At 41.6% G+C, this 15,005-nt stretch overlaps 1 protein-coding gene across 1 annotated transcript in view; it reads right to left on the bottom strand.

Moving 5' to 3' along the window:
• Positions 1–7,605, bottom strand: part of KYAT3 (kynurenine aminotransferase 3) — a 55,901-nt gene extending 48,296 nt beyond the window's left edge. The window contains exons 1-2 of the mRNA XM_044238641.1: positions 7,273–7,605; positions 1,698–1,794 (exon numbers count right to left, since the gene is read on the bottom strand). Coding sequence (XP_044094576.1) covers positions 1,698–1,793 — 96 coding nt within the window. The 5' untranslated portion in view covers position 1,794; positions 7,273–7,605. The remainder of the gene's footprint in view (positions 1–1,697; positions 1,795–7,272) is intronic.
• Between the last annotated feature and the right edge of the window lie 7,400 nt (positions 7,606–15,005).

Genomic DNA, 15,005 nt, shown 5'->3' on the forward strand with positions numbered 1-15,005 from the left:
ATTAGCATTCTGGGAAATTGAAGCTAAATTACATGAGATCACAGAAAAAATGACTCCTTCCATGGGGGCTTTCTCTGACTTATTTTATTTTGACTGGTTTGGATCTTGGGACCATGGCTTCAAAGTACACTCCAACATTGGGGATTATCCTCCTTACAGCAATCATAATAATCTTCCTGACGCACTGTATTCTCTCAAGAGCTTTACATGCATGTTTGTAGCCATTAACCATCAAACAAATGAGTGGGCCATCTAAGAAATGAAGAAAATAACCAACTTAACCAGTGTAAACTGAAAACTGTGACCTGTGAATATCAAGAAGTTGAACAGGAAGATCATGACCTATAGGCACCAGACAAAGAAACAAGGAAAACTGTGAATTTCAGAGTGGTAGCGGAGAGTGGCACTGGTGCCTTAAATTTTGATCCCATCTCTCAGTTACCTGGAGAATGGAGAGAATTGTTAAAAACAAAACCACAAGCCCAAAATGATGCCACTTAGATCAAGTTCCCACATTGGGGTTTAATACCTAATCTAATGACACTTTCAACCTCCACCAGAAATGTTGTCTTAACCAGTCAGCCAGGAAGTTTTCAATTAGTGCCCAAAAGTCCATCACATGGGCCCCTCACATCCCCCAAAGAAAGATGAGGTAATCTGCATGATAAGACCCCTTGTCATCTACCCCACCCACCCCACCAATGGAAAGCCACCTGGCCTGGAATTCATTACTTTCCTTTGCTAATTACTTTCTTTCCCCACCCTCCTTCCGTTTTTTGTACCGCTCCCTGGGGGCTCTTCTCTGCCTCCTGGATGGGATGGGTGCCCTGCTCACAGTCATTTAATAAAATCTGTTAGATCTTCAAATTTTCTCAGTTGGCTTTTGTTTCTTTAACAGTACCATCTAGTACATATATATATATATATATATATATGTCTTTTTTACATTTCATTTGATTGCATCAAGTTCATAAACAAGGTCTACACATTGTATTTGCTGGATGAAGTTCTCAAGCCTCTTTTCATCCTAGGGCAGTCCTTCTAAACTTACCCTCTCCCATTTTCTCCCATGTCACTGACTTACTAAAGAAATTAGGTCAGTTATCTACCCTGTGGTTATGACCCACATTTTGGATTTGTTTGCTTTTCCATGATTTCATATAACTTGTTCCTCAATCTGCCATATTTTTTGAAGTCACAGGGCCAGCACTGATAGTCACTGTAATATCCTATCTTGAGTAAACAAAGCATGCCCTTTCTTGGGAGTGCCCGTATTAGGCAGGCGTGAGTGTGGTATTTTGGTTATGTCGCTTAAAATCTGTGACCTTGGGCAAGTTACCACACCTATCTAAGCCTCCACAGGAAGGAAGTATAACAATTCATAACTTGATGAGTTTTATAAAGATAAAATGAGATGATGAGAAGGCAATGCCCACCCTGTGTCTGATACATACACACACAAGCAGTCGCTCAGGGAGCGTCATGAGAATCAGCTCTAACAGTGACAAATGATACTTCCGGTTCACATAGCATAGAAATACTCATTCCAATAAAATGCTTATGGGCACCTGGGTGGCTCAGTGGGTTAAGCCAATAAAATGCTTATAAAGTACTTGAAAAACTGTATCTCTTTTTTTTTTTTGACATAACAGGATATGCATAATATTTATCTGTGTCAGTGATTAAGCAATACATACAGCAGAAGTAGGGAGTCCAAGGATTTTTGAAGAATTAATTGTCAGGAATTTTGCTGTACTGTTAAGGGAGCAGAGTCTCCACTGGGCCGAAAACATGCTGTAGAATAAAAGAAAAACTTTAAAAGGAAGAAAATGTATGATATTTACATCACTATCAGATACTTGCAGCTACCTAATGGACCATAAGCTTATATAAAATATAAGTAAAAATTGTTGATAGCTGTGTTCTTCCCATATGTAATCTCTCACCACTAGAATCATTCTAATAGAATCCTCCTTATCTTACAAAAATTTATGCATCTGTCATTTTAAACTAAAGATGTGTAAGGATATTGTAAATTCAAAAAACAAGGCTCTCATTTAGTCAAGGGCATAAAATTACAGTAAGTAAAAGTTTCATTTGTAGCAGCTATAAAAACCAGAATACTTCAATCTAGGAAATACTCAATTCTCATAATTTCCTGGATAATAGTCACTGGTAAAACATCACAATTTTTGACAGTAAATTAAAGTGGTTAAAAACAGAATTTAGTAAGTTGTTTGAAAAGGATTATATCAAGTCCTCGACAAATATAAAAAATATATGAATGAATCTTAAGTTATTTTCATAGATAGTACTTTCTTCAACAATCCCATAGACAGCGAGCAAACTATTTCAATAGATTCCAGTTACACAACAAGCATGCATTCTGAATTACATCTCCACCTATAAGGAAGACTTACCAAAGAAATAAGAAATTCTATTACTGTACTGTACTTACAAGTATAAGAAAACCCAGCATTCTAAAAAATATCCAAATGTATAAGAAGAAACTTCTCATAAGGTTTTACTTAGGAAAATGCTGTATCAAGTGGATGGCACTTCCTCTATCTCTGGTAGTTAATTAAACTTTAGAAAAAGAGACATAGTCTATGACTCAAAGGAATCCACTGAAGCCAGCTAGCTATGAATCTATTCAAGTTACCGAAATGTTAAGGCTACAGAAAGATTTAAAGGTGAGAAATAATATATTAGATGCTTCTTTAAAGGTTAAATATAAAATCCTGACCTTGTCAACAAAATCTCAGCTTCAAGTGACAATCTTTAGCCATTCTATTTCACTTCTGCCCTTTAAATTCTCTGCAAAGCACTTTTGTTGCTGTTGTTTGGTCACTCATTCACTTATTTCATATGTTTCATGAACAGGGACCTGATGTGTTTAGTTTACCAATGCATTCTCTGGCACCCGGTAGGCCCTTGATAAATAACAATATTAAATGACTGAATAAATACAGAAAAAATCACACTATAAATTAATGATTTAGGTGGACTATTAATGAGGCCTTTTATGAAATATTGATTCCTTTTTAAAGTAAACAATTACCCCTTATGTTGTACGTCTTTCAAGTTGAAGAACAGGTTTTCTTAAATCAAGAAATGCCTAGTCTTCTGTCATTAACTGTTCCGTTCAAGAATAAAATATTAACTAGGTTAGGCAATATGGGTTGTTTTAAGGAAAGATATTACCAAACAGAACAATATCGAAAAATCTTATTTAGTATCACGGAGTTACTTGATTTAGGATAATACAGTTGTTTTCCCCCCACCCCCAGCAAACAAATGTCCATTAATTGAAGTTCAGCCCAATTTCTTAGGTATTCAAGCAAAGTATAAGCAAAATGCTTTCTTGTAAGTAGAAAAATGGGAGAAACCTCTTCTACCTTCTTGAGATAAACTAGGTGAAAAAACAGCATAGGAACCAGAGTACCTCAATTCTAGTCCTTATTCTGATATTTTAAAAAGATTTCATACATTATATATTAATAAAAATAATTTTAAAAATTAAAAAGTTTCCCATCCTTGGACAAGTCACTGATTCTTGTTGAACCTCAGTTCCCTCATTTTTCAAAACAGATGAATATACAAACCGTTGATTTGAAGGTCAAGTCAGAAGGGGTTGGTAAATCAATGGCTGATCATGTGTGAGCTTAGGCACAATTCTTGGGAGATTTCACTCCACACTGGGTGAACCATACCCTCTGGCCAGCAGGTCTCAGTGCCCATTCTCTATAGGGAGTCAACACTAAATCCATCTGTTTTCATCTGGAAATCCCAAAGTCTAAATTCTGCATCATCTCTAGCTACCTTCAACAGTATATTACCTCCACGGTACAATGTAATCCCTGGCAAGTGACCCAGTTCTTCATTTCTCTGCCACTTTCCATACCTTCCACTGTGTCTTTTGGAACAAATAGGCCATAATCAGCAAATTTCAATGTATCTTTACATTCTCAGCGTGTTTTCCTTGCTTTAATGCCAATCTTATTGTTCCCTGAAGATACCATTTCTATGTTCCTCAGTGCTGGGTTTTGTTTTAATATTCCGCACCTAAGTCTTTCCCGTTGTCCATTTCACCACTTCCAGACTATTAGTTCCCTCATCTGCCTCACTAATGTTATCTCCTGGTCTGCTGATAACTTCCCGTCATTACTAAAGATTTGTCATTAGGCATACAGTTTTCTTCTCAACGCAAAGTACTGTGATCATCCCAGGTAATTTCAGTGGCTTCAGAGAGGATCCTCCCAACAGCTGACAATCCCATGTCTGTTGGTCTTCTGCTCCATTCCACCTTAGTCACTTTCCTGCCATTATATCCTGACCCTGCACCTTACCATTACCTCGGTCTGGTCTAATTCCAAAATAACTAACTGAAACATTCTGCTTTTTGACCATAAGCTACCATCCCTTTCAGCTAATTATTCTATTCTTCAGTATTATCAAGATCTCTAGGAGGCTTCCTCTCCTTTTCCCAGTCAGCCTTCCCATTCCATTATTTTCCAGATTAGATGCCAGTTCTACCACTTTGGTAATGTTCTTGACAATGCCCTACCCACCTGTCTGTCCTTTCACCTGTTTTCAACACTCTAGCCCTGGAGGAAGTCTTCCACAGAGTCTGGTTTTCCCAAGCTGTGGAATGCTGGGGAAAGTCACATGGGACATGTTCGATTTCACCATTAAATTCATGGTCATCAATCTCAAATTGATTCCCAAACTCTCCAGCATTTATGCTATATTTTATAGGAGAAGGATGGCAGAATATGTCACCTCAAAATATCCCACTTTAGAATAAGAATTATTTTGAGCTAAAAGCACTTGAAAAACAGCAAACACAAGAAGAGCAATCTAATTCTTCTCCTTCCTTCTGAAAACAGGAGATAAAATTCCCTTGTGAAAAGTGCTCTCCCTGCACAGGAAAAAAGAAACATTCCTACATGGAAAGTTGAAGCTGAGAGAATTCTGTAAACACAGAACTTGTTAAAATAACTCTTACCTTCCTTTAGCCTCCCCAAATATTTTGGTTACTTTTCCACAATTGCCTTTCCCAGTTCAACCTATATAGCAACATTTGTTTTTTGCCACTGCTTCAGGTCTTCATTTTCTTAGGATTCCTGTGTCACATAGACCTTATATTAAATGTGTATGCTCTTCTCCTGTTATCTGCATTATGGCAGTTCAATTCTCAGGCCCAACTGGAAATCCTAAAAGAACAGGCCATACTTCTCTCCCACAGTCGAGAATGACTATATTTTATTTTTCCCACACTCCTTTAACCTAAAAGCACTTTATTCCAAGTAGATAACCTTGATTCCTATCACAGAGAAAACAGAAGCTATCAGATTTGCCATTTCAATGTACTCAAATTGAAAACACCAAACCCCCAAATGCTTTCCTTCCCTTCTATTATAATAAAGTGACCCTCCCACAAAAGGATAATTCTTCCTCCCATGACTAACTCTATGGAGACCTTGCTCCAATGATTTTTACCCCTTTCTCTGGTATATGCAACGTTCCTTGCTTACATCTCTTCTGGTTAAAAAACAATAAATACAAAATATAAACAAAAATTAAAATTCTTGACTCTACCTTCTCCTCCCTGTTGCTCATTTCCTCTTCAAATCAAAACTTTCCAGTTATTTTCTCGCGAGAGCTAAGCTTTTAAAAAGTTATGTTCTCAGTTGTCTTCTTTTCCTCAATCTATACTCTTCAACCTGGTGCCAACTGACTTTTGTACCCAGGACTCCACAGACACGGCTCTTGTTCAAGTCAGCTTTGACCTTCAAATTGTTAAGTCCAGTGAACATCTGGCAATCCTCTCACTTCCCTTGAGCTCCCTGCAGTTTTAGATCCTGTTGGTCAAACCCTGTCCCCTCCCAGAAACACCATATACCCTTGGCTTTTGACATACTACAATCTCTCATTTCCTTCCTACCTCTCCTCCAATCTGCCATTGAATGATGGAATTTCTCAATACCCACATCTGGATTCTGTCTACTCATTCATTAATCTCTCACTAACTAATCTGATTGTGGGAAGAATTGTGGGGACATCAGTGCAAAAAAAAAAACCTCCAGAGAAATCTAAGTAGGCTGACATACAGATTCAGAACCTCTGAAACTACTACTTTTCTTCTGTGCTTTACATACACATTTTGACCAGCACTTCCTAATGCAGTTAACACTCCATACATATACTCACAAATAATAAAAATAGATGAACAAATTTGGATGTCATTGAAAAGTTGGAGAAAATTCAAACGTATATGGCTTTTAATTCTAAGCAATAATTTCACTGTATTTTTTTCTAGTTTCTCCTTAAAAACAATGTTCTATGAAGAAAACCAGGCAATTGTGAATCAAGGTGATCTGGTAAACCAGATTATGGCATATTGTAGATAAGGTCATCTCCATATTCAAATACGCATGATCAATAGAAAAACAATGTATTTCTTATCACGGGAGTCAACTATTTAAAATGAAGTTACAGCAGGTATGTGTGGCAGAAGCGGAGAAGGCTGGTGAATTGCTGGGGGCGGGGGGGGGGGCGGGGGGTAGGGTGCAGAATCCACAGCTACAATGTGAAAAAAAAGTAGACAAAGTGAATTGTATCAAATTTGAAAGTCGGGCCTTAAACCCAGATGATCAATTTACATATAACCACTTTGCACCTGCGGAGGAGAGAAAGAGGAAGAGATTTATGTAACTTGACAAAGGTTAACTGCAAGGTCAGGGAAGGCTAAGGTGAATGTCTGCAAACAAAGGCTGATGCTAATCAACGCACCACCCACTCTGTGAAGTCCGAACAAAAGTTATTTCTCCTTCATGCTCTCCCTGCCCATACACTTCTACAATGTTTATAAGGTTCCCCCGTGCAACAGAAGGCACCTAGAAGGTGAACCGGTACTGGCTGGGGAAGTACATTGGGAATAAGCCTCCAAATCCTGACTGGAGCAAGAGTGGGAAAAATTAGCCATATTTAGCCCGAGCTAAAAGGCGGCGGATCCTGAAACTGCTGGAAAGCCATTCTGTGAACAGGGGTCCGTGAACTATACATGTGCCCAGGGTCAGAAGTGGGGCTGCCTGGTTTCCAGGAGAAGGAACGAGGTTTCTGACCAGCACGAGGTGACACTTGCGGCCGCCGTGGGAGAGAGCGAGCTGCCCAGCTCTCGCCCCCCGCCAGGCGGGGGACCGCCCGGAGCCGCCGCTGGAGCTGTGCGGCTCTTTCCACGACGCGCTGGAGATTCCACACTTCACTTACTTGGCAGCAGAACAGCCTGCGTTCCCTTTCTTCTTAGGAAGCCCGGTTATGGACGAACTGGAGTCGGTGTTCCCACAGTGCCAGAGGCGTCGAATCAAGAGCCAAGGGAGGCACAAAGCCGGTCTTTTTGGATGACCGGGGGGCAGGGGCCGCACGCTGCGAGGCCAGCCACGCGCCCGGAAGAAACGTGATTCAGCGCGGGCGCCGGCCCCGGCCCCCGAGCGCAAGTCCGAGTCCTGAAGGAGATCCAGCCCGGCTCTCGGCCCCGCCCGGCGCGGCGCTCGGCGACCTCCCTCCCGGCCGGCCTGGCTCCACAAGACTCCACGCGCCGGGTCCGCTACACCCGCCCGCCGCGCACTCACCGCAGGAGCGCTCCAGTCCCGCCTCCTCCGGCTCCCCGCCCCCGGGCGTTCCAGGGCGGGGTGGGGAGCGGAGGGACTCGGACGTGGGGGCGGCGCCCGGGCGCGGCGGGACGCTGGAGCGGGGTGCAGAACGTGGATTGGCTGAGGCGTCGGCCGCTAGCGCGGACTGGTTCGCTCGGGAGGCGGGGTGGGGTGGCGGGGAGTCGACGGGGCGCGGGCTGCGCAGGCAGGTGGAGGTGTGGGGCTGTGTTAGGTCGGCGGGGTAGAGGCAGGTCTGAGCCGCGGGGTGGGGCGGGGAGACCTGGATAGGCCGGGGATTGGGGATGAAGACTAGGCCCAGGGCCCTAATTAGATATGCATCCTTGATTTGGGTGGGGGTGGTTGTAGGATAAGGACTGATTTGGAAGAAAGGGCAAACTTGGGGCACTGCGCTTAGGACAGGGATGGCTGTAGATAGAATGATGTTGGAGGGTGCCTGGCAGAGGGCAAGTCTAAACAGAATGTGAAAAGGGATTTGTAGATGTATTCATCGCCTGTGATGGGGGTAAGAAAAAAAGCAGGAATTTACCGGCGCCTGGGTGGCTCAGTCGTTAAGGGGCTGCTTTCAGCTCAGGTCACGATCCCAGCATTCTGGGATCGAGCACCACAGGGAGCCCTGCATCGGGCACCCTGCTCAGCGGGAAGCCTGTTCTTCTCCCACTCCCCCTGCCTGTGTTCTCTCTCTCGCTGTCTCTCTGTGTCTAATAAACAAAAGCTTAAGGGGGGGGGGGGGAAGGCAGGACTTTACATCTCTTAATAGAAAAAAAAAAAAAAAAAGAAAGAAAAAAGAGTTCGATTAGAGAACCGACAAGGAAAGGGGAGTGTGACACTGGAGGGAAATATACGACATTTCAAAGTTTAAGAAAAAATCGCCAAGGAGAAAAAGACCCCACCAGTCTTAGATGATGTAGTGCTAGTGAAAGCACTGTTTCTGTTAAGTATCACATTTCACAATTGGACTTTCTTCCTCTCCTATTTTAAGAAGATGGGTGGATAGATGAAGTGAGAGTGACAGCAACATTGTTACTTAAGCCTAGAGGAAGGAACAAAGGTAATCTTTGGTTAAAGGAATATACTCTTCAACTAGGTACAAGGAGGTTCAGGAGACAATTAGGTGAATGGAGAAATTACTGGGTGCTACAGAGACCCTAGCCCTAGATCGTGAATTGTTGTGGAAACCATTCAGTTGTCAATATTTTCCAACAATTTGTCAATACTCTCCTTTTTGCTGGACAATATTGGTGGTCCAGAAGACCACCAAGAACACACCTGTAGTCAGAAAGTTGGGTATATTACTGGTTGCAAGGAGGGAGAACACACACCCTGGGGAGCCGTGGGTTGGTTATTCCAATAACAGGGCGTTAGAAATGACTTAACAATTTTTTTGCATGTATTAGGTGATTTGGGGGGAGGAGTCAAGGAAAGGGAGATTCATTCTGTTTTGAATCCTGTCAGGAAGTAGAGGCAATTATAGGATGAGGTATCATATGACATTTTATATAGAAGGAGGAAGGAAATTGCAAGGGTAAATTCGGAATTGGTAAAGAGGCAACAATGTTGCCAAATGGGAGAGGAGGAAATTTAGTATTTTTGCAGTTTCCATTATGACCTAGTTTTTAAATCTGTGTTGAGGCAAGATTATTAAGTGATCTTGTCTGTTACCTCACTTCATCATGATCACAGAGTAATTTTTGTCTCATGTTGGTGTTCTGTTAAACTGTTAAATTCTATAGGTGAACACTGCAGCCAGTTCCTAATAACACTGAAGCCTTAAGAGTAAGTGTCAGTTCAGTTCCCAATGTCCGGTGCTGCTTTTCTTTTCCTCACAGCTAACAAATATGAATTGAGTACCTAGGTGCTGAGGTTACTTGAAAAAATGAGGCAGAGGAAGTGTGTGTCATAAACCTTACAGAGGGAGAAACACACATAGAGGCATTAATATATACAGTGACTTCGGATGATGATAAGTGCTATAAAAGAAGCAATAATGGGTGGAGACAGCAGATGATTTAAATAGGATGGTTGGGAATTTCTTTTCTTTTTTGTTAGGGGTGACATTCAATCCTGAATTGAATGATGAAGAAGCGACCTTGCAAAAAATGATTCTGGAAAAGAAAATAATAGTGGTAAATGCCCTGAAAAGGGAATAAACTTGGCATGCACAAGGAATAAATGAGATCAGTGTGGTTTAAGTATAGCAATCCAAAAGCAAAGTGCTTCTAGATTAGGGTAGAGAAGAAAGCAGGGGCTGTATCCTGCAGAACCCTGTAGACCCCAGAAAGGAGTTCAGATTTTATTTTGAAGCAGCCATTGGGAAACCTTTTGCTGAGGAATAATGTAATCCTAATTACATTTTTGTAAAAAGATACTCTAGCTGCTTTTGAGAAGAGACTTGGGGGCAGGCAAGAGTTGAAGCAGGAAAACCTCTTAGGACGTTGCTAAAATGGGGGGTGATATTGGTTGGGACTATGGTGGTGGAAGGGGAGGGAAAAAGGGCTAAGGATCTCAACATTCGCTCTGCTGACATTAAGTTACTGCTCCTATGTCAGCATTGCCCCTCCACCTTCAGGTGTGCTAGGTTTCTCCAAATTCAGACACTCTTTACTCACCATCTTCAGAGTACAAACTGGTAATCTCTTGCTAAGATGAAGAGGGAGCAATTGACAGGGCTATGTGGGCCAGGAATGGGGGTCTGGAGATCTAATCGTTTCCTAGAAAGTCCTTTAAATAATCCTTCTGTGTTTAGTCCTGAACCTTTGGAGAGTCATCTGGGGGTAGATGCAGCTGCCATTTTTACTTTCTTCATGACTGGTTTAGGACTCAACTTACCTGAATCTGCTGTCTACTACCTGTCTGCTAGAAACCCCACTTGCTTTCTAACTTCTCTAATTTTTGTTGCCACTCTCTTTCCTTTTGTTTTTGTTCCCATGGGTTTATGGCTTAAAATAACCTCCTTAATGTTATTTTGGTGGGCTTACGTAGAGTTAAAACATAAATATCTTAGATTTGCTGTCTCTTGCTGTTATTGGTTTACATACAGACTCATTAAATGACTGAATGACCAAATGCTAGGGATTCAGATGCTTTGTTCCTACATTAAGCCTCATGTTATTCTTTATACTCATGTTGATGTGTAAGAGAAATCATGTTGATGTTAAAGAGAAATATAGAAATATAAGTGATTCCCTGGAATTAATCACTTAAATATAAGTGATTTTCCTTACAGAATAGATAAACTGGAAAGAAGAGCTTAGGGGAAAAAGTGGCACAAAGGTCAGTAGATACAAGCAGGTGAGCAGTGAAGTTCAGGTCTTGGGGTCTAGCTGGTGACAGAACTTCCAAAATTTCAGCAGAGTTTGTGGGTAGTTGGTATAAAGACTACATTTCCACTCTCTGTTGTAGCTGGGTTGGGGATAAAACTAAATTCTGGTCTCTGGGATATAAATGGAAACTACATGCACTTCATCCAGGAAAATCTTAAAGGGCTAGCATGCCCTTATTGCTCCCTTGTTCTGCAGTTCCCCTGACAGTCTGTGTACAAACAAGATGGCTGCAGATCTCTCGGGCCACCAGATGGAATCTGCAAGCTGAAGATGGTGGAACAATAAATAGAATGAGAGAGAAGGAGGCTGAGCCCATGACATTAGGGAGCCACTATTCCAGCCCCACATCTACTGTATTTAAGTGGGAGAGAAATCAACTTCAATTCTGTTTAACTCTTTCATATGAATTTTCTGACATGCTGTTGTACTGTGACTGTTGATGTGTTCCTGACTTTGCTAGTTTGCTTACCAAAGGCATTCCACTTTATTTTTACATGACCTCCCAGGTGACAATAGAGGAGTAACAGGGAGGAGAACAAGGTGGAAGCAAAGCTCCATTGCCTGGAAATGCTTCACAAGAGGTGTTAATGCTTTCCAGCTAGATAAATAATAGCTATACAAACATTAGTTTAAGTAATTCAAAAACTGTAGTAGAAATTATACATTTTCCCATGGAAAGCCTGCCTAAGGTAACTATGGATCTGTTTATCTGCCTATCTGTCTGTCTATCCACACACATATTTGACTGGATTTATAGCAATGTAGCTATTAGCATTGGTTACTTAATCCGTTCAGAAAGTCTTCATAGTCTCTGAACAGTCTTTTACAAGAGAAAATAAATTTTGACTTTACAAATAAATTTGGTACGAAAAAAATAAATGCAAAACATGGGGTTCATAAGTAAGATACAATAATATTTGTTTTGGCAAATATTATACCCTTCTAGGCTAGGTATGTAGCTTCTGGCTAAATAGTGTTAGAAAATGTCCCTACACAAGTGATTATCATTGTGTTAGAATCTAGTAGAAAACGCTCTTCTCAGGGAGGTGTCATGTGTTTCTTCTTCTTCTTTTTTTTTTTTTTAAGATTTTATTTATTTATTTGACAGAGACCACAAGTAGGCAGAGAGGCAGGCAGAGGGAGAGAGAGAAGAAGGCTCCCCGCTGAGCAGAGAGCCCGATGCGGGGCTCGAGATCTCAGGACCCTGAGATCATGACCTGAGCTGAAGGCAGAGGCTTTAACCCACTGAGCCACCCAGGCGTGCCAGGTGTCATGTGTTTCTTCTCAATCTACTCTCTCTCTGAAACTCATGGTTCACATTTTTTTTTTATAAAGATTTTATTTATTTATTTGACAGAGATCATAAGTAGGCAGAGAGGCAGGCAGAGAGAGAGGAGGAAGCAGGCTCCCCGCTGAGCAGAGAGCCCGATGTGGGACTCGATCCCAGGACCCTGGGATCATGACCCGAGCGGAAGGCAGCGGCTTAACACACTGAGACACCCAGGCGCCCCCTTCATGGTTCACATTCTTGATGGAGTTCTCAATCTTTCAGAGGCCTCTCTCTTACAGGCTATATGCAGATTCTCAGCTTCTAAAATGTTTCTTTCCTTTTCTTTCTTCCTTTCTCTCTCTTTCTTCCTTTCTTACCTTCCTTCTTTTTTTCTTTAAAAGGTTTCCTTTATTTATTTGATGGAGAGAGATAGAGCCCAAGTAGGCAGAGTGGCAGGCAGAGGGAGAGAAGCAGACTTCCTGCTGAGCAGAGAGCCTGATGTGGGGCTTGATCCCAGGACCTGAGCTGAAAGCAGCCCTTAACCGACTGAGCCACCCAGGTGCCCCCACTAAAGGGTTTCTATGGTGACGGCCTTTTGATCTCTGTATCTGTCATAGTGTGCAGTATCTCTTTGGCACTGCTGCCTGTGGTGGTGCCACATGCGTTATGCTGGGTGGCTCTCCAGAGCAGTGGCAGGAAATTAACACCAGATTCTCTAGGTCTGTAAGGAAGAGATAATGATGAAATCCTTTGTGAGGAGGGAGAGGGAGAAGATTCTCCTTTAAATAGTACAATAATATAAATAACTATCAAATTCCTGTGAAAGTCAATATGATGTTAAATAACCAAATGGTAAAATTTCAGGGAGAACCCTCAGGAATGGAGTTGTGATGATAAGCAGCATAAGGATGTTCACTTACATGTTTAAAGATATATATGGTATGAAGTTTTTACTATGGAAGGCCCCCTTCTGGACTCTGCTGATTCCAGTGATGAACAAAACAGTTCCTACCCATGTGGAGCTTGTATTTTAGTGGGAGAAACAGGCAATATATACTGACAAACTGAAGTGAGGAAAAGCCGGGATAAAAATGCCATGAGGAAAAACTAAAATGTTGGCCACTAGATGGAGCTCATTGACTTTTTCTTTTCACTTAACCAATCCACTCAAAAAGAGATGCTGAGTGCATGACCTACTATTAAAGTTGTGTTTTGGGGTCAGGTGATAGGCTGTCTCTCTCTCCCTATATCTCCCTCCTAATATGGATTTTGTTTTTCTGTGAACCGAAAGGGGGAAACAGAGTTAAGACATACTACGGAGCCAACCAAGATATCTTAGGATAGGTGGATTAGATCAGCTCCTTCTTATAGAAATCCTCTGCCCTCAATTTCCTGGGTTTTTCCATTTATGTATTTATTTGTTTAATATCTGTATTCACAACTAGACTATTAGCTCCTCAAGAGGGGCACTACAGGAATGTCTCCCAGTCCTTGACAGAGTACCCAGCAAGTACCTTTTGAATGAATGACTCCCTTTAATCCAAGTAATTGCTGTTTTCCATGTGGTCTCACCTAACTCCCTAGGGACTCTGTTTTGATATTTGGTTGGGGGGGAAAATCTCCATAATAAAACCTTAGGTAAGTTTGTCTGTCTTGTGTTCTGTGAATTCCTCTCTGCCAAAGAACTCTCAGTCAGTGGGAAATGTGTGTGTGTGTGTGAGAGAGAGAGAGAGAGAGAGAGAGAGAAGTACTTTTTGGCTTTCTGAGTACAGGGCCATATTTTTTCCTTTTTCTACTTAGAGAAAGCCTAACACACCAAATGGACACACATATTCACATGCACACACGGATACACGCATATTTTTCTTTTCTTTTCAGCTGTTCATTGCTTATATATAGAAATGCAGTTGAATATAGGTTTTTTGAAATTATTGAAGTAAAATGGACATACAATGTTACATTAATTTTAGGTGTGTAACATTTTTATTTTTATTTAAATTTTATTTATTTTTTTAAAAGATTTTATTTATTTATATGATAGACAGAGATCACAAGTAGGCAGAGAGGCAGGCAGAGAGAGAGAAAGGGAAGCAGCCTCCCTGCTGAGCAGGGAGCCCCATGCAAGGCTCGATCCCACAACCCTGGGATCATGACCTGAGCCTAAAGCGGAGGCTCAACCCACTGAGCCACCCAAATACCCCAGGTGTGTAACATTTTTAGAAGGTAGAGAAAAGATAGGAAAGTATCCCCCAAACTGAAAAGGCATTTTGAGACCAGAAAACAAAGCAGGCCACCCCATACAGTTTACACAGTTTTATTCAGGAAAACTTACCAAGAGGGAAGATCTGGTGGAGGAAATCCATGTCAGCCGTTTAGTTATTCTGCACAAAATTCAGACCTTAGTCCACAGATTTTATGGAATGAGGGGACACTCAGAAGGGGCACTGTAATGAGATCAAAGGGTTAGCGTGTACCTCAGAGGGCTTCCATACAACTGACAGCTACCCTTCAATTAGATTTTATAGTACTACCTATGCGTGGAAGGGGAAGGAAAGATGTTATCTCTAACAGATTCATAGGAGGTCAAAGCAAGCCTGCCCCTTCCCCTACCTTGAGAGGCATTTCTAAGGTATGTATATTAATCTCCAGGGGGCCCAAACTCGCAGTCAATGATGGAGTCAGTATTGTCAGCACTCCTGGAGACCTACGGATTTGACAATTCTGTGCTTTACTCAATGT

Source organism: Neovison vison, chromosome 2 (genome assembly GCF_020171115.1).
Source record: "Neovison vison isolate M4711 chromosome 2, ASM_NN_V1, whole genome shotgun sequence".
NCBI classification, from domain to species: domain Eukaryota; kingdom Metazoa; phylum Chordata; class Mammalia; order Carnivora; family Mustelidae; genus Neogale; species Neogale vison.